Raw genomic sequence first — 26,120 nt, forward strand, 5'->3', positions numbered from 1 at the left:
CTGGAAGGAGAGAAGAAAGGCAGGGCTGAAAAACTTTCGAATTTAGCCAAAAAACTCTTCCCCCCACAACAAAAAGAACACCATAAACCCACAGATTCAAGAAGCTGAGCTAACCTCAAACATGTTAACCCAAATAAACCATATCAAGACACATCACAGGTAAAATTTTGAAAACTAAAGACAAGGGGAAACCCTACAAGTTTCAAAGGCATCATGGCCATACTGACACCTTGATTTCTGACTTCTAGCCTCCAGAACTGTGAAACAAAAAATAAACCTATAAATCAATATTCTTCATGATTATAGATGTAAAAATCCTTAACAAAACATTAACAAGTATCATTTGGCAATAAAAAAATAATTTTATACCATGATTAAGTGGGGTTTATTCAGAATAACAAATCTGGTTCAATATTTGAAAATCAATCAATGTAATAACAATAATACTCACAGACTGCAGAAAAAATCAGGTGATCAAATCAAATGATATTGAAAAAATGATGAAATTGAACTTCCTCAACTTGATAAAGAACATCTACAAACATCATACAGCTAACACTGCACTTAAGTTAATGGTGAAAGACTGAATACATTTCCCCTAAAACTAAAAACAAGGCTAGGAAATCTACTCTCACCACTCTTATTCAATATAGTCCTGGAAGTTCTAGATAGGATAATAAGGCAAAAATGGAAATGAAAAGCACATACATTAGAAAGGATGATAAAAACTGGCCCTATTTGCAGCAAATTTCAGGCATCTATAAAAGTCTTCTAGAACTATTTTCAGAAGGTGGCAGAATATGAGATAAACATAAAGAAAACCAACTGTATTTCTATATAATAGCAATGAACATGTGGACACCTAAATTTAAAAATAAAATACCATTTACAATTGCTCAAGAAATGGAAACTCCAGGGGCACCTAGGTGGCTCATTGGGTTAAGCCTTTGCCTTTGGCTCAGGTCATGATCTCGGGGTCCTGGGATCGAGCCCTGCAACAGGCTCTCTGCTCAGCAGGAAGCTTGCCTCCCCCCCTCTCTCTGCTTGCCTCTCTGCCTACTCTCTGCCTCTCTTGCTTCTGTGATTTCTCTCTCTCTGTCAAATAAATAAATAAAACCTTAAAAAAAAAAAGAAATGGAAACTCCAAAATGCTGATAAACAAAATCAAAGAACAATCAAAATAAATGGAAAGACATGTGTTTAAAGACTGGAAGACTCAACACAGTAAAGATGTGAATTCTTTGCAAACTGATATGTAGGTTTAATGTAATTCTTAAAAAAATTCAAACAAAAATTTTAAATCTATATTGTAAAATTTATATGGACAGACAAAAGAACCTAAATACCTAAAAACAATTTTAAAAAGAACTGAGAGGAAACAGTCTACATGATTTGAAGAGTTGTATTATTTATAGCTACAGTAATCAAGAGAGTGTGGCAATGGTGGAGGGACACACAGATTAATGTAACAAAATAAAAAACCCAGAAATAGACCTACACAAATATATATGAATCATTTTTGAGGAAAGAGCAAAAGCGATACAGTGGGGAAATTTCAGGAAGTCTTCTCAACCAGTGGTAGGGTAGCTGGACATTCATAAGTTAAAAAAAAAAAAAAAAAAAAGACCTTGACCTAAGCCTTATACCTTATATGAAAGTTAGCTAAAAATAAATCATGAACTCAAATGTAAAATATAAAACTATACAAAACTTTTAGGAAAAAAAAAAAAAAACACAGGATAAAATCTAGGAATCTAGGGTTAGGGAGAGAGTCCTTATATTTGACACCAAAAATATGATCCATAAAATGAAAACTGACAAATTAGACTTCATTAAAATTAAAAACTGTTTTGATCTATTAAAGACTCTGTGAAGAGTATGAGAAGACAAGGTATAGACTGGGAGAGAAAATATTTATTAGCTACATATTTGATGAAGGAATAGTATCTAAAATATATCAAGAACTCTCAAAACTCAACTGAAAAAAAAGAAACAATACCATCAGAAATTGGGTAAAGACACAAACAATCATTTCAACAAAGAGGATATACGGATAGCAAATAAATGCATGAAAATACGTTTATCTTTAGACATTAGGGAAATGAAAATTAAAACCACAATGAGAGATTAGTGCATACCTGTAACAATGGGTAAAGTAAAAAAAATAGTGACAACATGAAATATTGACAAGAATGCAGAGAAACTGGGTTACTCATATACTGCTGGTGGAAATATAAAATGGTAACCCAGCTGGAAAACAGTATGGCAGTTCTGAGAAAAACAAAACATATACCATGATACAATTTAGCAATTCCACTCTGGGCATTTATTCCAGAGAAAGGAAAATTTACATTCACGCAGAAACCTAAAAACAAATGTTCACAGCAACTTTATTCTTTATAGTCAAAAACTAGAAACAATCCAGATGTCATTTAACAGGTCAATAGTTAAACTGTAATACATCCATATCATGGAATATTACTAAGCAATAGAAACGGATGGACTACTGACACACTCAACAAATTGTACTCATCTCCAGTAAATTATGCTGAATGCAAAAGGCCAATCCCACAGGTTATTATATATACTGTATGATTCCATTTACATAATATCTTTGAAATTAAAAAATCATATAAATGAAGGACAGATTAGTGAATGCCAGGGGTTAAGAATAGGTGGTGAGATGATGGGGTAGGAGATAAGTGGGCACAGCTACAAAAGGACAACACAGAGATGCTTGTGGCAATGGAATTGTTCTCTATCTTGACTCTGTCGATGTCAAATCCTGGTTGTAAATTGTACTATAGTTTTGCAAGACATTATCATTGGAGAAAATGGGTAAAGGGTGTAGGAGATCGCTGTTAATACATGTGCTTCTACAATTACCTCAAAATAAAAAGCTCAATTAAAAAAGAAAAAAAAAGGATAAACCCATAAACCATATTATTCATTTATTGAGCACATGCTACATGGCCAGATCCCATGGAAGTTACTCACATGAATATTATTTAATCTTCATAAACTCTATAAAGATTATGACTATTTCCTAAATAATCTCTCTGGAGTTACTGATTCTTTGTGACATTTTCTTCCTTAAATAGTGGTTTGTAAGAAGGGTTCTGAGTCACATAGTTTCAGAGAAACAAAAACAATTTTTGTTTTTACTGTAGGGATTTTTCAAGGCAATATATTAATGTACATTACAAATACTCGAAAGGAGGCCATCATACAGTTTTCCTCAAATTAATGTGGAACTTTTGTTTTTATAGGATGCCAATTAACACCTTGCTTAAAGAACTAGTATTCACTATCTTATACCACAATAAATGTTGGCCTAAAGTTTTCTATCAATATCACTGCTAGAGTAGGGTGTTATTTCAATTTAGGCTATAGATTTATTGCTTGAATGTAATCTAATCATACTGTTAATCCAAACCACTTACCATGTAACAATATAAATAGATCGAAGTACTAATGTGAAGACCAACATTCCATACATGACCTGAATAAGAAAAGAAAAATGAAGTTAGTAAAATCATTATTTTTTGGCAAAGGAAGTATATTTTACCTATAAAATTGGCCCTCTCAATAAAATATAAGTCTTATCTTTTGTTACATTTTATTTTTTAATTTTGTTTTAATTTTTTTTTAATTTTTAAGTTTTTTAAATAAACATATAATGTATAATTAGCCCCAGGGGTACAGGTCTGTGAATTGCCAGGTTTACACATTTCACAGCACTCACCATAGCACATACCCTCCCCAATGTCCATAACCCCACCACCCTCTCCCTACCCGGCTCCCCCTGGCCACCCTCCGTTTCTTTTGTGATATTAAGAGTCTCTTATGGTTTGTCTCCCTCCCAATCCCATCTTGTTTCATTTATTCTTTTCCTACCGCCAAACCCCCCATGTTGCATTTCCACTTCCTCATATCAGGGAGATCATATGATAGTTGTCTTTCTCTGATTGACTTACTTCGCTAAGCACAATACCCTCAAGTTCCATCCACGTTGTCGCAAATGGCAAGATTTCATTTCTTTTGATGGCTGCATAGTATTCCATTGTATATATATACCACATCTTCTTTATCCATTCACCTGTTGATGGACATCTAGGTTCTTTCCATAGTTTGGATATTGTGGACATTGCTGCTATAAACATTCAGGGGCACGTGCCCCTTCGAATCACTACATTTGTATCTTTAGGGTAAATACCCAGTAGTGCAATTGCTGGGTCGTAAGGTAGCTCTATTTTCAACTTTTTGAGGAACCTCCATGCTGTTTTCCAGAGTGGTTACACCAGCTTGTATTCCCATCAACAGTGTAGGAGGGTTCCCCTTTCTCCACATCCTCGCCAGCATCTGTCATTTCCTGTCTTGTTAATTTCAGCCATTCTAACTGGTGTGAGGTGGTATCTCATTATAGTTTTTTTTTTTTTAAGATTTTATTTATTTGACAGACAGAGATCACAAGTAGGCAGAGAGGCAGGCAGAGAGAGAGGAGGAAGCAGGCTCCCTGCTGAGCAAACAGCCCGATGCGGGGCTCGATCCCAGGACCCTGGGATCATGACCTGAGCCGAAAGCAGAAGCTTTAACCCACTGAGCCACACAGGCGCCCCCTCATTATAGTTTTGATTTGTATTTCCCTGATGCTGAATGATGTGGAGCACTTTTTCATGTGTCTGTTGGCCATCTGGATATCTTCTTTGCAGAAATGTCTGTTCATGTCCTCTGCCCATTTCTTGATTGGATTATTTGTTCTTTGGGTGTTGAGTTTGCTAAGCTCTTTATAGATTTTGGATACTAGTCCTTTATCTGATATGTCATTTGCAAATATCTTCTCCTATTCTGTCAGTTGTCTTTTGGTTTTATTAACTGTTTCCTTTGCTGTGCAAAAGCTTTTGATCTTGATGAAGTCCCAATAGTTCATTTTTGCCCTTGCTTCCCTTGCCTTTGGCGATGTTCCTAGGAAGAGGTTGCTGTGGCTGAGGTCGAAGAGGTTGCTGCCTGTGTTCTCCTCAAGGATTGTGATGGATTCCTTTCTCACATTGAGGTCCTTCATCCATTTTGGGTCTATTTTCGTGTGTGGTGTGGAAATGGTCCAATTTCATTTTTCTGCATGTGGCTGTCCAATTTTCCCAACACCATTTGTTGAAGAAGCTGTCTTTTTTCCATTAGACATTCTTTCCTGCTTTGTCGAAGATGAGTTGACCATAGCATTGAGGGTCTATTTCTGGGCTCTCCATTCTGTTCCATTGATCTATGTGTCTGTTTTTGTGCCAGTACCATACTGTCTTGATGATGACAGCTTTGTAATAGAGCTTGAAGTCCGGAATTGTGAAAGCCAACTTTGGCTTTCTTTTTCAATATTCCTTTGGCTATTCGAGGTCTTTTCTGGATCCATATAAATTTTAGGATTATCTGTTCCATTTCTTTGAAAAAAAAATGGATGGGATTTTGATAGGGATTGCATTAAATGTGTAGATTGCTTTAGGTAGCATAGACATTTTCACAATATTTGTTCATCCAATCCAAGAGCATGGAACATTTTTCCATTTCTTTGTGTCTTTCTCAATTTCTTTCATGAGTATTTTATAGTTTTCTGAGTATAGATCCTTTGTCTCTTTGGTTAGGTTTATTCCTAGGTATCTTATGGTTTTGGGTGCAATTGTAAATGAGATGGACTCCTTAATTTCTCTTTCTTCTGTCTTGTTTTCGGTGTAGAGAAATGCAACTGATTTCTGCGCATTGACTTTATATCCTGACACTTTACTGAATTCCTGTACAAGTTCTAGCAGATTTGGAGTGGAGTCTTTTGGGTTTTCCACGTATGTATCATATCATCTGCAAAGAGTGATAGTTTGACTTCTTGGCCTATCTGGATGCCTTTGATTTCTTTTTGTTGTCTGATGGCTGAGGAAAGGACTTCTAGTACCTTGTTGAATAGCAGTGGTGATAATGGACATCACTGCCGTGTTCCTGACCTTACTGGAAAAGCTCTCAGTTTTTCTCCATTGAGAATGATATTTGCAGTGGGTTTTTCATAGATGGCTTTGATAATATTGAGGTATGTGCCCTCTATGCCTACACTTTGAAAAGTTTTGATCAGGAAGGGATGCTATACTTTGTCAAACGCTTTTTGAGCATCTATTTTTTTTTTTTTTAATTTATTTGACAGAGAGAGAGAGATCACAAGCGGAGAGAGAGAGAGAGGAGGAAGCAGGCTCCCCGCCTAGCAGAGAGCCCGATGTGGGACTCAATCCCAGAACCCCAAGATCAGGACCTGAGCTGAAGGCAGAGGCTTAACCCACTGAGCCACCCAGGCAGCCCCTTGAGCATCTATTGAGAGTATCATATGGCTCTTGTTCTTTCTTTTATTAATGTGTTGTATCCCATTGATTGATTTGCAGATGTTGAGCCAACATTGCAGCCCTAGAATAAATCCCACTTGGTCGTGGTGAATAATCCTTTTAATGTACTGTTGGATCCTATTGACGAGTATTTTGGTGAGAACTTTTGCATCCATGTTCATCAGGTATATTGGCCTGTAATTCTCTTTTTTGATGGGATCCTTGTCTGGTTTTGGGATCGAGGTGATGCTGGCCTCATAAAATGAGTTCGGAAGTTTTCCTTCCATTTCTATTTTTTGGAACAGTTTCAGGAGAATAGGAATTAATTCTTCTTTAAATGTTTGGTAGAATTCCCCTGGGAAGCCGTCTGGCCCTGGGATTTTGTTTGCTTGGCGATTTTTGATGACTGTTTCAATCTCCTTACTGGTTATGGCTCTGTTCAGGCTTTCTATTTCTTCCTGGTTCAGTTGTGGTAGTTTATATGTCTCTAGGAATGCATCCATTTCTTCCAGATTGTCAAATTTGTTGGCGTAGCGTTGCTCATAATATGTTCTTATAATTGTTTGTATTTCTTTGGTGTTGGTTGTGATCTCTCTCTCTCATTCATGATTTCATTTATCTGGGTCCTTTCTCTTTTCTTTTTGCTAAGTCTGGCCAGGGGTTTATCGATCATATTAATTCTTTCAAAGAACCAGCTCCTAGTTTCGTTGATTTGTTCTATTGTTTTTTGGTTTCTATTTCATTGATTTCTGCTCTGATCTTTATTATTTCTCTTCTCCTGTTGGGTTTAGGCTTTCTTTGTTGTTCTTTCTCCAGCTCCTTTAGGTGTAGGGTTAGGTTGTGTATTTGAGACCTTTCTTGTTTCTTTTTTTTTTTTTTTTCTTTCTTGTTTCTTGAGAAAGGCTTGTATCACTATATATTTTCCTCTCAGGACTGCCTTTGCTGTGTCCCACAGATTTTGAACCGTTGTGTTTTCATTATCATTTGTTTCCATGAATTTTTTCAATTTTTCTTTAATTTCCTGGTTGACACATTCATTCTTTAGAAGGATGCTGTTTAGTCTCCACGTATTTGGGTTCTTTCCAAATTTCCTCTTGTGATTGAGTTCTAGCTTCAGAGCATTGTGGTCTGAAATGATCTCAATCTTTTGATACTGGTTGAGACCTGATTTATTACCCAGGATGTAATCTATTCTGGAGAATGTTCCTTGTGCACTAGCAAAGAATGTGTATTCTGTTGCTTTGGGATGGAATGTTCTGAATAGATCTGTGATGTCCATCTGGTCCAGTGTGTCATTTAAGGTCTTTATTTCCTTGTTGATCTTTTGCTTGGATGATCTGTCCATTTCAGTGAGGGGAGTATTAAGGTCCCCTACTATTATTGTATTATTGTCGATGTGTTTCTTTGATTTTGTTATTAATTGGTTTATATAGTTGGCTGCTCCCACGTTAGGGGCATAGATATTTAAAATTGTTGGATCTTCTTGTTGGACAGACCCTTCGAGTATGATATTGTTACATTTTAAAGAACAGACTTCTTGCAAATATCTTCTCCCATACATAGGCTGCCTCACTCCCTACATCCTTTTTCTTTAGCTTCACTTTAAGCAAATGACTCTACTTCCCATTTTATAAGAGTATAAATCTGAACTCTTTTACTATTATTATTATAATTTTTAAGAGAGGGAGAGAAGGGATGTGAGGGGAGGGACAGAGGGAGACAGAGAGAGAGAATCTTAAGCAGGCTCTGCACCTGCCTGATGTGGGGCTCGATCTCACAGCTCTGAGCTGAAATCAAGAGCCAGAAGCTTAACTGACTGAACTACCCAGGTGTCCCTTGAACTCTTAAATTTTCCTCCTAAATGTTTCTGCATTCAGATGCAATTTCTCCCTACATTCTTTCTCCCATTTCTCATCACCAAAGAGATGCCTGTTTCTTTTTGATTGATGTTAATATATTCCTGTGTTCTTTATTCTATATGTTCCTAGACTCGGCTCCATCAACTCTTTCTCCTCTAAACTGAGCACTGGATAGGTACCACTACCAGGAAAATTGAACCTAGTGGGAAATTTTAACTTTTAAAAATATGAAATATTAAATATTTTAAAATTGCATAGAAAAGAAATGTACAACTTTATAAGTATTTACAAATCAATAGCCGGGAAAGTACCATTTAGGTAAAAACAGACTCCTGTTAACATTCCAAAGTACTCCATGTGTGTCTTTCCAGTCCCCCTCCCAATCTTCTTAGAGGAAACCACTCTTTTGACTTTTATAATAAATTTTTTTTTGCTTTTCTTTACATATTTACTAACTTAAACTGGTCTCCTAAATACGAATTCCTAAATACTGTTTTTTGAATTTTAATAGAACGAAATTTTAATTTATAATAGAGTAATAGTGTACACTTTTGTTTTCATCTTGTTCTTTAAGACTCAGTTACATTGTGTATGTAGCCATATTTCATTCATTTCTTATATTAAATACTATTTAACTGGGTAAAAATACCACAACTTATTTACCCATTCTTATGTTCAACATTTTGGGGTTACTTCCAGTTTTTACTGCTATGAACATTCTTTTTTTTTTTTTTTTTGTGTATTCCCATTTTTTTTTTAATTTTTTTATTTTTTTCAGCATAACAGTATTCATTATTTTTGCACCACACCCAGTGCTCCATGCAATCCGTGCCCTCTACAATACCCACCACCTGGTGCCCCCAACCTCCCACCCCCCACCCCTTCAAAATTCTCAGATCGTTTTTCAGAGTCCATAGTCTCTCATGGTTCACCTCCCCTTCCAATTGCCCTCAACTCCCTTCTCCTCTCCATCTCCCCTTGTCCTCCATGCTATTTGTTATGCTCCATAATGCTATGAACATTCTTATCTTAGTGCACATGTACACAAATTTATCTAGGGGATGTACCTAGGAGTGTAACTGCCAGGTCAGAGGTTATTTATTATCAAAATAACTAAAAAAGTGTAACTGTCTCCCAGAGTGGTTTTATCAATTTTTACTTCAACCAGTGTATGTTTCTTTTGTGCTAAATTCTCACCAACCTATGATATAGTCAGATGTCTAAATTTCTGTCAATCTATGAGGATTTTTATGTATATTTCCCAAGTTACAGGTTGAACAATGTATGTTATGTTTAGTGGCTGTTTGATGTCCTCTATTGTTCAATCTTTTGTTTTCACTTGGTTGTCTATCATTTTATTGTTCCTTTAAGTTTAAAAAACTTTTCATACTGAAAACACACACACACACACACACACACACACGAGTGCTCAAAAGATAAACCTGCTTTGATGATTATCACAAACAAGTATCTTTGTACTTTTTGACTTTGTAAGTAAAAAACGGACTGTTGACAGCATACCATAAATCAACCTCAGTATCCCATCAAGCCTTATACCCTCTTCCCCAAGACTGACCACTATTCTGACTTCTAATATTAGAGTTTAATTTTGCCTGTTTTGAACCTCATTATAAATGGAACCCTATAATATGTATGTGTCAAACTTCCTCTACTCAATATGATGTCTGTGAACTAATTCAGCTTGTTATATGAGCTGTGGTGTATTCATTTTCACTGCTGCTTAATATCCACTTCATTTCTATCTAATAATAATGTCTAATAAATTAAATGTAATTTAATAATTGTTCTTAAAAAACATTTAAAACTAAATATATTTACTAATAATATTTCATAAAATTATTTGAATATGCGTTTTATTTTTGTTTTATCATATCTTTCTAATAATGCGGACCTATTTCAACAAATAAGTAATAATTATTACAAAAATGACTTTAGGGTTTTTTTTTTTGCTTAAACAACAGAAATTTATTTCCTTATATTTCTGGAGGCTAGAAATTCAAGATAAAGATGCAAGCATGTTTGGTTTCCTCTGAGGGATTTTCTTTTAGGCTTATAGATGGTCATCTTTTTCTGACATCTTTATATGATCTTCTTCTGTATAATAACTGTGTCCTAATCTCTCTTTATAAGGACACCAGTCATACTGGATTATGGCCTATCCATATGACCTCATTTTATGTTAATTCTTTCAAGAACCTGTTTCCAAATAGAGTTTTTTTTTTTCCTATTAATTCCAGTATAATTGTTAGATTAGTTTCAGGTGTACAGTATCACTACTGCAATTCAACAATATCACAATTGTTGAATCATTATTCGATAATTCTATACATTACTCAATGCTTATCAAAGGTGTACTCTTAATCCCCCCCAACCCCCCACCTATCTCACTCATACCTCCTCCTCTCTGGTAACCAACAGTTTGTTTGTCCTTTATAGTTAAGAGTTTGTTTGGCTTTTTTTCCCTTTGTTTCTTAAATTCCACCTATGAGTGAAAATACATGGCATTTCATTCTGACTTATTTCTCTTAGCAGGTTATACTTCTAGGAAATCTGTCCACTTAAAAAATAAAACTTTAAATTTATTGGTATAATGTCCCTCATAATAGTCAATTAACTTTTTAATGCCTCTAGTATTTGATGTGGTATCCTCCTTTCATTTCTGGTATTATTTGTGCTTTCCTTTTTCCTCCTTGATCAAATTTGCTATGGATATATGTTAATTGTATTTGTCTTTTTGAAGAAGAAACTTATGGCTTTGCTGATTTTCTCTATATTTGTCTTCTTTCTTTTTTTAAAAGATTTTATTTATTTATTTGACAGAGAGAGATCACAAGCAGAGAGAGAGAGGGAGAAGCAGGCTCCCCACCAAGTGGAGAGCCCGATGTGGGCCTCCATCCCAGGACCCTGAGATCATGACCTGAGCTGAAGGCAGAGGCTTAACCCACTGAGCCACCCAGGTGCCCTTTTTTTTTTTTTTTTAAAGATTTTATTTATTTATTTGACAGACAGAGATCACAAGTAGGCAGAGAGGCAGGCAGAGAGAGGAAGAAGCAGGCTCCCTGCTGAGCAGGGAGCCTGATGCGGGGCTCGATCCCAGGACCCTGGGATCATGACCTGAGCCAAAGGCAGAGGCTTTAATCCACTAAGCCACCCAGGCGCCCCTATATTTGTTTTCTATTGTGTTCATTTTTGCTATTTATCTTTCCCTTGTTCCTTGAAATACATGATAAAACTCCTCTTTTGGGTCTTCTTCTTCTTCTTTTCTTTTTGGTATACACATTTTAAAGCTAAATATTTGTCTCCAAGTATTAATTTTGCAGAGACCTACAAGTTTTAACATGTGTTTATTTATTTTTATTTTTATTTTTCAAAAAGATTTTATTTATTAATTTGACAGAGAGAGAGACAGCGAGAGAAGGAATGCAAGCAGGGGGAATGGAAGAAGGAGAGGCAGGCTTCCCGCCAAGCAAGAAGCCCAATGTAGGGCTCGATCCCAGGACCCTGGGATTACCACCTGAGCCAAAGGCAGATGCCCAACGACTGAGCCACCCAGGCACCTCTAACATATATTTATTTTCATTATGATTCAACTCAAAGTATTTTCCAGTATCTATGATTTCTTTGATCCATGTGTTATTTAGAATTACATTACTTACATTTAATATAATTGCATTACAGTCAGAAATTATATTTTGATTCCAATCCTTTGAAATTTAAGATGCTGTGTGGGCAAGTGTATGGTAAGTTTTTGTAAATGTTCTCTAAGGGCTTGAAAAAAAATGTGCTTCTGCAATTGTTGGATGCAGTATTTTACATCTGGCAAGTTTCCTTTTAATTAGTTAATTAATTTCAGGGAGCGAGACTGTATGAGCGGGGAGAGGGGCAGAAGGAGCGGGAGGGAGAGAGTCCTTAAGTAGACTTCCTGCTGAGTGGGAAGCCTGACATAGGGCTGGATCTCAGGACCCTGAGGATCATGACCTGAGCCAAAATCAAGAGTTGGCCGCCCAATTGACTGAGCCACTCAGGTGCCCCATTTATCAAGTTTCTTAAACATGTTGTTTAAATATTTTATATCTTATATAAATTACTGAGAGCTATTAAAATTACCTAAAATTATAGATTTGTCTATTTTTTCTTTTAGTTCTGTCAATTTCTGCATTATATATTTGAGACATTACATGTATTAGATACATATAAATTTTAAATTACTATACATTTCTGATGAATTGAGTATTTTTAACACTATGAAGTAAACCCTTCTTAACAAGAGAAATGCTTTTCCCTTGAAGTCTGTTTTGTTCTATAATAAAATAACTATTCACATATAATACAATTATGCTTAGTGTTTGCATGGTATATATACTTTCCCACACTTTCCCTTTCAACCTTCCCATATCTTTATATTTCATGTGGACTCTTTTATAACGCCTTGAAATGGCTCCTTCCTACTACTTGTAGTCTCTCTATAACAATAGACTCCAACAAATATTTATTGAGCATTGTGCTAGACCCTGGGGATATGATGGTGTGGAGCAAAGGATTAGTATCAGGCATTGTCTTGATGCGGGGCTGGTTAAGAATGACCTCAGTTTCCCAGCCTTGAATATCACAATTAAGATAAATGGAAAATGTTATGTCTGCTCTGGTTGTGAAGGACTGCACCTAGGTTAAAGGCTTGGGGCCTGCATGAGAACAATATGAAAGGTGCTCATCATAAAGAATGGTAGGAAAAGGGGGCTGTACCTCCTATGTGTTATAATGACCTCCACTACACTTAGCTCTCATCCCTGGCAGCTATACATAACTTATGTGGATGAGAGGACAAAAGAATCTGTATATATAAATAACTCTGGATCTCCTGATGAGATGAAAATATTATACTTGCTGTATTCTCTACCATGTATTTCTTTATAGAGCTAAGTAAACACAGAATTAGATTAAACCTGATTAGAGGTTGTCAGATTAAATCCATAACTGCAGCCATGATGTTCTAATGGTGAACAAGGAAGGCATGATGACTGCCCTCACAGCAATTACAATCTAGTGTGGAAAGAGATAAGTAATCAGGCAATTAAAAATGTAGTATTTAATTCTGTGACAGGGACTATACAGAGTACTTTCGAAGTACATTCGAAAGCCACCTAGACTTATGCAGATGAGAAAGACTTTTATGGAGAATATGATTTTTAATTTTATAACTGAAACATTACTAGAAACATCATTAATAACCACTGAAATATTGTTAAGAGAAGCTAGAAGAGAGGCGCCTGGGTGGCTCAGTATTTAGGTGTTGGACTCTTGATTTTGGCTCAGGTCATGATCTTGTATCTTGAGATCAAGCCCCTGTGTCAGGGTCTGCTCTGGGTGTGGAGCCTGCCTGAGATTCTCTCTCTCCCTCTCCTTCTGCTCCTCCTGACCCCATGTTCATGTGCTCGCTCTCTAAAAAAAAAAAAGAGAGAGAGAGAGAGTGTGTGTGTGTGTGATTGGAGCTAGAAGAAAGTAAACTGGCATGAAAAAAAAAGTATGTCTAGAATATATTGTTGGAGGGAAGCGTGGGAAAAATGAAGTCAGAAAGGTAAAACCAGAGGTCAAGTCTAGCTTTTCAAGTCATGTTTAGTTAAACTTTATCTTACAGACAAAGGGAAGTCAATGGAAGTTTCAGCAATAGTGCAACATGATCACTCATGTATTAGAAAGATATCCCTCTCTTGCTGGGTGGAGAATGAATTAGAGGGAGCCAAGACCAATGGAAAACCAACCAATGGCAAGGTATTACAGTAACCTAGGTGAGTGATGGGCCTGAACCAGGGTACTACCAGTGGGAATAGAGAGAAACAGATTAGAGAGCTATTTAGGGCTTGGACTGATAATAATTTGATATGGCAGTTAGAAGAGTTGGGAAAGTCAATGATGGCCTGGTTTAGGACTTTAGCAGTTAGGTGCATGGTAACATTTTCCTTGGGTTAGGGAATACAGGAAGAGAAGAAATACTGGAGAGAAAAATGGTGATTTCATTTCTAGATATGTTCAAAGTTTGAGGTGTCAGTGAGATATCCATGTAGATATCTCTGGGAACAGATCTTAGATATCTGGGTCTAAATCTTAGAAGAAAAAATCTAAGCTAAACATATTTAGGAATCATCACCATAGAGAAGTCAAGGGGAATGGATTGCTTAAGGAGTATGCTAAACATATCAAATAATGGATAAGTTTGAACCTATACCCTGGCAGCGCACTAACGCTTTTCCAAATTACTTTTCTTCTTTCCCCAAGTACCTCCACCCCATACATTCTGATTCTCTCCTAGGATCTGTGGCCAGACCCTGCCAGTCATCCACTCAGTATCCAATCTTTCCTTTTATTTTTTTCTTTGTAGAAGACTGATTTTATTTGGCCGACAATATGTCCCACTTTTATAAAAGCTTGATTTCTCAGTTTCTCCTGCAGCTAGAGGTAGTCATATGACCTTCATAATTTTTTTCTGTGCATATTCTAGTATTAGTCATCTTTTAAATAAAAAAGATAATAGAGTACATCTTTTTTGCTCTTTATAATTTTCACCTAAAATATTTTCATTTTGATAATAAACTAAATTGCAAAGTAATCTGCTACAGGAGTATCATCATATCACAGAAGGAATATGGGCTTTGGAATAAAAAAGACCTGGGTTCAATTTTCAGTGCTCCTAGTAACTACGTGAGAAACACTGGACAAATTATTTAACCTTTCTAACTCTCAGTTATCTCACCTATAAAATGAAGATGGTAACTTCTATATATGTTTGTTGATATTTAGTAAGGTAATAGGTAAGTCAGTCCATATGAACTATATAAAAGAGGGGCGCCTGGGTGGCTCGGTTGGTTAAGCATCTGCCTTCAGGTCAGATCATGATCTCAGGGTCCTGAGATCGAGCCTCACATCAAGCCTCACATTGGGCTCCTTGCTCAGTGGGGAGTCTGCTTTTCCCTCTGCTTGTGCACTCTCTCTCTCCCTGTCAAATAAATAAAGTCTTTAAAAAAAAAAAACAATACATTTACATAAATCTGCTTAAGTTCCTGTTTTTCAAATTGTTTATACAGTGTATTAAATTAGAAGGGAGAGTAGTAAAATACTGATGTGTCATGTCTCTATCTCTAGGAGACATCTACTTTGGCAGGAAGATTTAAGCAATAGTACTCTCTGAGATAATAGATGAAATCTCATCTGAGACATTCAATTACTGATTTATCAATTGGCTTAAAGAGGTTCACTGACTTAAAAGTTCTTTTATCCTATTTTCATGTATACTTTTTTTGTTGTTCCTTTCTTAAGATACATTAGTATTTCTACTGAATGTGGCAGGCTTATGATTTTAGTATAATCCTTTGAAGGCCATCAAATTAAATAAACAGCATTTGGCTCTTCTGGAGATGTCTGGATCACCTTGCGTTTTAATACAGTAAAGTAGAACTGTTATCAGTATTTTCTCCCTCATGGAAGCTAATCTGGTTAGCAAGACGATCATCCAGGCTGTGACAGATACTTTTAAAGTGTTTATTAACTCTTTCCTTCTAATTGTATATCACCACCACTTATCTGTCTAGTCCCAACTCAAATATCTCCTTTCAGAAGCTTTCTGTGATTACCATAGGCAGAAACTTACTGCATCATCTTACACCTTCATATGTACTTTCAGTGTCACACTATTACTGTATTTATTACCTTCTGCTTTACCTTATATAGTATTTTTATATTATCCTCGTGAAATAAAACCTCTCCTTGTTTTAAACATTATAGGTGAGGAAAGTGAAGAATAGGCACAACATGTCCATGGATAACGAAGTGGCAAGGTTTGAGATTCCAAACTTCAAGAAATTGGAAGTGGTAAGAAATTCCAAACTCTCAAGCCAGAGTTACTTTATATAGATAACATTGCTCTTCCCTCCTTTTCCATTACTTCTAAGATCTTTAAACTTACTGTAAATCTAGTCGTAAATTCCAAAACAATTTTTCCAATTACAAATTCTAAAACAATTTTCCAATTACAAATTTCAAAATAATTTTTCTAAATATCCATACATAATATCAATAGTGATATAAAAGAATGAGAGTGATAGTCTACAAACTTAGAAAAAAAGATTCTCTGAAAAAGTAGTTCTCTTTAAGGATGATACTCAGAAACCGATTAGGAATAGAGTACAAAAAAATATATTGATTCTGGGGTGCCTGGCTTGCCTGAGTAGGTAAAGCTTGCAGCTCTTGATCTCAGGCTGGTGAGTTCAAGCCCATGTTGGGTGTAGAGCTTTCTTAAAAAGAAGAAAATCAATTTTAATTACTTAACGGGACAGGAAAGGATATTCCAGATTAGTCTTTGGGCCAAAGATATCTTCAAATAAAACATTACAAATAGCGAGAAATACTCCTGTATCACAATAGCAGACCATCTTCCCTATTTTGTTTTTCAATATTAGAGGAAATAATAATTTACCTATATGCAACCGTTATATCTTGTAATCCTATCCTGAGTCATGTAAGCAGAGAGACTGCACCCTTGTCTGCATTAGCAGTGCTTTTACATACTATAAATATTTTTTTTACAAGTCTATCTTCCTGACCCTGAGAACAGTAATCATGTCTTATTTACATTGGTTTATTAATATTAATTAACATTTACTAACTGCTTACCATGTGGTAGGGATTTTATATTCATTATTTCATTTATTTTTAAATTTATTTTTATTTTTTAGAAGATTTTATTTTTAAGTCATCTCTACACCCAACATAGGTCTCAAACTTACAACCCCAAGATGAAGTCACATGCTCTACTGACTGGGCCAGCCAGGTGCCCCTGCAGTACCTCCTTTAATTCTCAGATAACCTTAGGAGATTATTATACAGTTTTAGACATACAGTATAATGAGCTCCTCAAGAGCAGAGATGCTGTTATTTTATTCACTAGTATCCCTTTTATGCCTAGTACAGCATCTGGCATACTGAAAGCACTTAAAAAGTGTTTGTGGAATAATGAGGAAACCAAAGCTCAAAGAAGGTAAGTAACTTGTCCAGGGTATACAGTTAGTAAGTAGACACTCGATTTGTATCCAGGTCTGCCTGATTTTAGGTATTCACATTTTTGCTCCACTGTCCCTCTATTTCCAACTTTGAGCTCAGAATTTGGTACTGAGAAGGTACACAGTGGACATCTGTTAAATGAATACTTGTCCTCTACCTTCAGACTACTTATCTACTTCACCCTACTTCATCTCTACTTCACTTCTCTCCTGAGAAGGCCTAGTATATAACCCATAGTTCTAAGCTTTCATCCTCCCTCCCTTCCTTCCTAGTAGCAAACATTTACCACTATCTACAGAAAAGAAAATACTTATTACTGAAAAAAACACATGAGAGTTGCAGCATGGGAAGTTAGATGAACAGTTTGTTACTTTTATTACATAAACACAGTGTAAAATAGTCTAAAACATAAAATGGAAAATTAATGGTCATAAACTTACAAAAATTAACCCCAAATTTCCAAATTTTTTTTGTCTTATGATTTTTCTTTCTTATAAAGACAAATTAGAAATTTACAAAAGCTGAAGTATACTTAATACAAGTAAACTTCACCCTCTACACTGTGTCAATAAATCTTTCTTCATAAAGAGGTAATTCCATAATGACATACTTCAAGTCAAAATAATAAGGAAGTGAGGATGTTCTCTCTGGTAACATCTACTTTAGGCTTGCCTGTAGAAAAGCAAGGCACAATAACGTCCTTTTGGAATTTATTTTAAGAAACAGATTTCAGTTAGATGATTATTATCTAGCTTAAATTTAAAAAGATACAGGAACACTTACTTTTTATATAAGCACAAAATATTCTAAAACTGCAAGGCTTCTGATACTCTTGAAATGTGTCCTTATTTATTTATTGTTTGTTTGTTTTCTAGTTTGTTAAAAGAATTGTGATAGGAGTCAAACAAATCTAGGTTACAATCCTGGCTGTGCCCCTTAATAACTGTGTAAATGTTGGACAAATTCTTAGTATCTCTGAGTTCATTTCCTTTAAAATGTGAACAATAATCCCTAATTTGTAGGACTGCTGGGGAGATCAGAGTCTGTGCAGTAATGGCATAGTGCCAGGCACATGACAGCACTCAATTAACAATGGCTCTATTTGGGGTCTGCTACTTTATTTTCCTCTGGTTTCATTATGGGATATACTTAAATCATTATTTCCTAGAGCAAAGTTTCCTATGTCTGCTCTCCTCAATGTAAATAATCTCCCACCTTAAAAAAATACTAGAAGGGAAATATTCGAGGAATCTTCAGTCTATCTTTTCTAGAAAATGATGTCATAAAAAGGACCTTGTATGTGTATGTACATGAATACTTTGATTTTTCTTATAAGAGCAATGCTACACTTGCATACTGACTACTAAAGACAGCTGGGCCTGGGCATTGGCATCCTTTAGGCACTGAGTTTGCAAACTGTTTTAAACACTTTCATAGGACATCTACCATTTTATTTTCAGAAATGTATTGCATATAATTTACCTGAAAAGGAAACACAATGCAGGCAAGTACTGTTAAACAATCATGTGTGTAATAATTTTTTAAAATTACCTGATGGAATATAGGCTCCTTTACCTTAAGATAAACCTACAAAATATTAAAAGAAAAACAGGTGAATGAAGTACATTACTGAAGGTGAAGAAAACTTATTCTAACAATTCTGCAAATCCCAAATCTCTCTTGCTTCCCTAGTATTGCTACTTAGATCTGACTATAGCCACATAAAACATCATATTAGGTGGCGGGCCACAGAAAGGCTAGCACCTTCAGGTGGGTCTCCACCAGTGCTAGCTTTACCATGGTAAACAAATTTTTCAGTTACTGTGGATTACTCTGGCCTCTTGGCTTCTACACCAGCATCAAGGAAGGGCAAAGGTACACAGTTACTCATGAGGGGTGAAGAGGTTCTGTCGACAATGTCTACAACACAACAGAAAGAACACTGGACTTAGAGACAGGTGATAAATTTCAGAGTCTGCCACTTATTTGCTATAGACCTTGAGCAAGTCACTTAACCAAAAGACTAATTTTTTCCTAATCCGGATAATGGGAATAATAGTGGTAAGGAATAATAAGCTAAAATACATGAAACAATTTAGCATATAATGCATGCTCAATAACTGAAAGCATTTAACAAATTTCTTGTGCTTTTTTTTACTTCCAAAACCTCTAACACACTCATCTAGTTACATAACTCATCACCTAAATGCATTTCCAATTACACAAACCCAGTTTTAGGCTCTAATATCATTTGGGTGATTAAGTTCAATGTCTATTGAAGATTTAGCATGCCATTTATTGCCCTGTAGGAGTATATGCCTTTAAAATGACATGGTAGGGACGCCTGGGTGGCTTAGTTGGTTGGACGACTGCCTTCGGCTCAGGTCATGATCCCCGGGTCCCTGGATCGAGTCCCACATCAGGCTCCCAGCTCCATGGGGAGTCTGCTTCTCCCTCTGACCTTCTCCTCGCTCATGCTCTCTCTCACTGTCTCTCTCTCAAATAAATAAATAAAATCTTTAAAAAAAAAAAATGACATGGTAGAATGAAAATTCAAATCATAATCCTGAAATGGCTCTGAACACTTATAATACAAAGTCCAAATTTCAAAGCTTTGCATGATCTCACTCCTGACTTTCTGCCTGCCCTCACTGCTCTCATCTTTTCCCTTTCTCATCCTAGGCTCCAGAAAGTATAGTGCTTCCATATCTTTAAATATGCTGCTCTTTACTTTGTTTAGAAATCCTCCCCTGCTGGCCAACATTCATCTTCCAAGATCCAGCTCAAACTTCCCTTTTTCTAGAAGACTTTCCTGGTCCTTTCTCCATTCAGCAGAAGCAGCCATTCACCCTCCTTTGTGCCTTCACTGACCACGTATAAATGTCATATAATTTAATGGTTTGTTTCTCTCCCCAACAAGGCAATCATCTCTTTGACAGCAAAGGTTGTGCTTAGATATCTCTATATGCTCATTTAATGTAGTGCTGACCCCACAAAAATTTTATGTAATTTTACAATTTGGCTACAAAATTTCTTATTCCAGAATTCCTATCCTCACACAATAAAAGCAGATTATTTCCTTTAAGCACCCATAGAACTTTAATAGTAAGATGTATATGAGACCCTATATGTCTGTAACTCTAAACTCAGTAAGGAAGAATGCTTTTCATTTCTGAAATGTGTTGTTTCAAGATATTAACTTCTCTTTGTATAGTTTCATATTCCTACTGCTATTAATAGAAGAAATGCAAAAGGACATGCCTCTTAAAGACTATTTTAAGGCAAAAGAATTATGGAGTTCTTACTGTGTGCCAGGTATTAATTTTCACAACTAATACAAAATGTATGCTATTATTATCTTCATTTTATAGACGAGGAAATTAATACAGAGAGATTAAGTAACTTGTCTGAGGTTCCTAGTTATTAAGTAACTGTGTTGCTCCAAACTCGGATCTGACTGACTCCCAAGCCTATAATTCTGATCACATCAGTTCTGAACTTACAAAGTGGTCCAGTTTTGACTCTGCCACACTTCTCCACATAAACTTGGTTGGCCAGGCAAGTCACTAAAACTCTCTAGACTTTAGTCTCTCTCTTTTTTTTCCTTAAGATTTATTTATTTGAGACAGAGAGAGGGAGAGAGCACAGAAGGAAAGTGAGAAGGAGAAGCAGACTCCCCGCTAAACAGAAAGCCTGATGTGGGGCACAATCCCAGGACCCTGAGATCATGACCTGAGCCCAAGGCAGATGCTTAACGGACTGAGCCACCCAGGTGTCCCCTAGTCTCTTCTTTTATAAGACTTCCTTTCACCTCTGAAACACAAAGATTCTCTCATGTTCAATGAGTATGTAGTTTATATGAAGGACTACACAGTGCAGGGTAGAAGCATAAAGAAATAGTGTACCGGTTCTTTCAACCTCCTGTTCACCTTCTCAGTTCACTGATATCTAATTTCTGCCTCTATCAATCTATTGTTGACAGTATCCTTATTAGGGTTACCTGGTCTTTTAACTGAAATTTTTATAGGTCAAACTTCAATCTGTATTTTACTCATCCTTTCAGAGGCAACTAACACTGTTACTTCTTCTGGAAATCTTTTTGTACTCTGTGATATTGGGCTCTTTCATTTTCCTACATCTCTGATACTTATTCTAGGTCTCCTTTGCTGGCTCCATTTCTTCTACCTGACCCTCAAATGTCAGTATTCCCATGTATAGCATGGTGATTATGGTTAATACTGGGCTGAACGCTGGCAATTTGCTAAGAGAATAGATTTCAGGGGGTCTCATCTCTTGCTCTTTCACACACATACATGTTTGAAGATATGTTAATTAGCTTACCTAGAGTAATCATTTCACTATGTATCAAAGTATCATGTTTTATACCTTAAATGCATATAGTTTTTATATTTAAAGTGATGACTCTTATTGAAATCTTTAGGCATTAAGAAAGTTTGCATACTGACAGGCTGTGAATAGCGAACAGACAAATCAACTGCAACTTTTAGGGTCAAATATCATAACTGTATACTCTTTTTTATCTCTGTTAAAAAAAAAAAAAAAAAGTATTCCATAGGGCTGCATCTTTGGTCATCTTAATGGTTCATGCTATCTCTGTGCCAGTTCATCTATTCCCACATTTCTAGTATTACCTATACCCTGACAATTCTCAAACCCACATCACATGCTTCATCTGTTAGAAACAAAGTATGACTTACTGTGGTTACTATTAAACTGAATAGAACTAAGATAAAAAGCAGGTGGTAGTTTACAGAGTTCTTCATCTTGAAACATTCAAACCTTTAAAAAAAAGAGAGAGAAAGAAACTTATTTTAAAATATATAACTAGTAAAATAGAATGTTGTCTTACCACTTGTATACACACCTTTGGGTCTAGTGATGCCCATCATTTCCTCCCACCCAAACTCTCATCTCAGAGAAAGTGCTCCACCTCTAAGAGGCTGGAGAAATCAAGAGAAGGCACCTGGCTTTAACTGCTTCAAAGAGAGGCTCTCTCCTGAAAACTTGGGAGTTTGGGAGTCAGAGACTGAATCAATTAAATGTGAGGAGTCAAAGTATAAAGCTTTATGGATTCAAAGTCTGATGCTGATATTTGGGCAGCTAAACTGAGTGAACAAGAAGATGAATGAGCAGAAAAGTGATCTGCATGGATGGAAAAATAAAGCAAATTCAAAGATGAGACCATGCAGAGAAGAAGGAATGGAGAAAAAAGGTGGGAAAGATAAGCTGCCCTTAAATTGTAGTCAGGCTGTACTTCCTGTTATTGGGTTTCATATAATTTCCTCATGTCCTCTAAATAAATCTCTCTTAAGTCAAGCTGGCTTGAGTAGGTTTCTAAATCTTGCAATGAGCCATCTCTGAGTAAGGCACACTATTACAGAAAATATCACTCTATTATAATTGTCTCTTTATGGGTCTCCTCAACCAGACTGTGAACTCTTTGTGTGCAGGGATAAAATCTTTTTCTCATGCGTCTAATCATATCTAATCACTAGGCTAGCAAATACTCAGTAAATGAGGAAATAAGAACAAATATTTGACCATGGGTTAGGTATCCAACCTTTGAACTTACGTTTTAGTAGAAGCAGCAGGAAAGTTCTCAGTTTACTCATTAATTGGCTGTAGGAATTGGACCCAACTCCTATTTCCTTATCTCTACAGAAAGATGGTTGGCCCGGATGATTTCTAAGGTCTCTTTTACTTTCATATTCTGTGACTTGATGACTTATTTTTAAAAAGCTCACCTGAAAGTACTTTTCTAGATCAGGAGCAGCAAACTACTGCCCAAAGGCCCAAACTTGTTTTTGTAAATAATATTTTACTGGAACAGTCAAACTCATTTGTTTACATATTATCTATGACTGCTTCACTGCTACAGTAGCAGAGTTGAAGAGATGCAACAGAGATCATAGGCCCATGAAACTTAAAATAATTACTACTGTCCCTTTACAAAAAAAGTTTCAGATGAGCTTTTTTATTTTATTTTTTAAAGATTTTATTTATTTATTTGAAAGAGAGAGACAGAAAGAACCAGGGCAGGGGGAGGGGCAGAGGGAGAGAGGGAGAGAGAGAAGCAAACCTGAGCAGGGAGCCCAAGGCGTGGCTGGATCCCAGGACCCTGGGATCATGACCTGAGCTGAAGGCAGATGCTTAACCAACTGAGGCATCCAGGTGCCCCCACATGAGCTCTTTAAATAATATCACACGTTTCTGATTTTTAGCTATCTTTAGACGAAAATATTCTTGGGGTACCTCGGTGGCTCAGTCAGTTAAGTGTCGGACTTGTGATGTCAGCTCAGGTCATGATCTCAGGGTCTTGAGACAAAGCCCCACATAAGGCTCCATACTGAGTGTGGACTTGTCAGGGATTCTCTCTCTCTCTCCCTCTCTCACTGCCTCCCCAACCACCTACTACTCCCACTAGCACACACTTTCTCCACAAAAAAAAAAAAAAAAAAAAAAAAAAAATAGAGGGAAGAAGAAGAAGAATATACTTGGAACTAGTAATAATGATCATACTGAAAAGAGATAACCATCACATAAGGGGTTTAGAGAAATTTTAAGCACTAGTGTTATAGAATTAAATGCATGGTTAGAAGTTAAGCTTATTAAATTTGTAGTTCAATTTCCAACTCTGACACCAGCTACATGGCCTTAGGCAAGTCACCTAAGCACAAGTTCTGCTTATATCCTTAGACAAGTTACTAAATCCCTTTGTGCTTCACTTAATCGTCTATAAAATGGGGATAATACCCATTTATCATGCACAACTGGAAGAATTACAGGGGATTTGTATAATACCTACCACAATTACAGGTACAAAGTACATAAATATTATTTCTATGGTATAATATGTAACATTTTTATCTACATTCATAACTCAAGGAAATGCAGATTATACAAATTAAGTCAAAATTCTTTAAGTCAAATTTTAATAAGAGTATCTAAACTGGCCATAGAGTTTTGAGATCATAAAAGTTAATAGCAACATTATTATAACTTCCCACAGCTTATACTCTACATGGAGATCACAGAAGTAATAACCTTTTACACTATTACAATCTCCCAGTATAATGTAATAGGGTTAATTACATTACTTAATTCATTATGAGGTGAAAATGAATTCTAAAATATATTAAACAATGGAATTTTAAACATAGGCACTTACATGCAGTACACAAATATACAACAGCTGTAAATCATTGGGAGTTCATCCAACAGCTATAAGAAACAAAAAAAGATAAGAGGACTTGAATATTGCAGAGGTACAATTATTATACAAATCAAAATAAAACATCAGAATGAGTATTATAGTCACCTCTCACCTAATATCTTTTACTAATACTTTCATATATATATTTTTTTTTAAATACAATTTTTTTTTTTTTTTATTTGACAGAGAGAAATCACAAGTAGGCAGAGAGGCAGGCAGAGAGAGAGGAGGAAGCAGGCTCCCCACTGAGCAGACAGCCCGATGTGGGGCTTGAACCCAGGACCTGGGATCATGACCTGAGCCGAAGGCAGCGGCTTAACCCACTGAGCCACCCAGGCGCCCCGAATACATTCATATATTTAACATCTAATTACTTTGAGTGTTGGGGAAGGTCACTGAAAGGATGTGACCGTCAGTTAACCTCTGAGCTGGACCCAGGCAATTGGAAGCTCCTCACTCCCTCCTATCCTTGGAAGAGGAGTAACTTCCACATGTCTTTCTTGCTCCCAGAGGCTGTTCCAAGGACAGTCTTGACATAGTGATGTGGTGTTGAAAAACACTTGTATAGTATACCTGGCTGAACTGAATTAAGTCCTCTTTATACACTTTCAAGTTTTGATGGGCAGGTGGGGGACCCATTACTGACACCCAAGATGAACCTTGTATGTAGGTACTCTCTTTTTATTAAAACTGCGACCTATAAACCAGGAGTGGCCTGTCTCTTTATTTCATCTTTCCCTGCCCTCTACTTATGGGGGTTGGTTTACGGTCATTGAACAAACAAGCTCGTCCATCCACCTATCTATCCTAATGTACATACCTAAGTAGGACACCTGACTCACTGGACCACTCAGCTTATTCAGTACCACAAACTATGATCTCATACTTCCAGGAAAAAATGAGGTCTACCGTCTACAGGTCTGGGGGTCCTATCAATATTCTTTTGCACTTTCCCTTTTCCTAGAACACCTAAGATGGGTAAAATTTTCACTAATATATATAAGAAAGGATATTAATGGCAGCAAAGTCATTTAGTTAATCTAAGTAACCTATGTTTCTCAAAAATATTATTAGTAATAATAATAATAGCTATATGTATTAAACTACAAGTTAGACATTAAGGTAAATGTTGCAGATAGGTTCTTTCTTTTTTTTTTTTTTTAAAGATTTTATTTATTTATTTGACAGAGAGAAATCACAAGTAGGCAGAGAGGCAGGCAGAGAGAGGAGGAGGAAGCAGGCTCCCTGCTGAGCAAAAAGCCCGATGTGGGGTTCGAACCCAGGACCTGGGATCATGACCTGAGCCGAAGGCAGCGGCTTAACCCACTGAGCCACCCAGGCGAGGTTATTTCTAATCCTTAAGCCAATCCTATATTATTTACTTATTCACTAGATATGCATTTAATTATTTAATAATATATTCACTATGTGCCAGGCAATGTGTTAGTTGCTGAGGATATAATGAAAACAAGATGCAGTCAATGCCCTCACAGTCTAGTGAGGGAGGGAAATGAAAAACATGGGATTAGATATAAAGATTCCAACAAAAGGGGGTCACAGAAACCAGAGAAAGTGGTGGCAGGAAATGAAATGGGGTGGTAAATA

General features: G+C 36.3%; 1 protein-coding gene across 3 annotated transcripts in view; it reads right to left on the minus strand.

The window, feature by feature from the left end:
* The window catches only part of ACER3 (alkaline ceramidase 3), a 164,948-nt gene that overhangs the window by 22,305 nt on the left and 116,523 nt on the right, over window positions 1-26,120 (minus strand). For all 3 annotated transcript variants that reach the window (XM_047690271.1, XM_047690270.1, XM_047690272.1), the window contains exons 4-7: window positions 24,471-24,523; window positions 22,000-22,081; window positions 18,833-18,868; window positions 3,444-3,502 (exon numbers count right to left, since the gene is read on the minus strand). In XM_047690271.1, the coding sequence (XP_047546227.1) occupies window positions 3,444-3,502; window positions 18,833-18,868; window positions 22,000-22,081; window positions 24,471-24,523 (230 nt within the window). The remainder of the gene's footprint in view (window positions 1-3,443; window positions 3,503-18,832; window positions 18,869-21,999; window positions 22,082-24,470; window positions 24,524-26,120) is intronic.

Source organism: Lutra lutra, chromosome 10, assembly GCF_902655055.1.
Source record: "Lutra lutra chromosome 10, mLutLut1.2, whole genome shotgun sequence".
NCBI classification, from domain to species: Eukaryota; Metazoa; Chordata; class Mammalia; order Carnivora; family Mustelidae; genus Lutra; species Lutra lutra.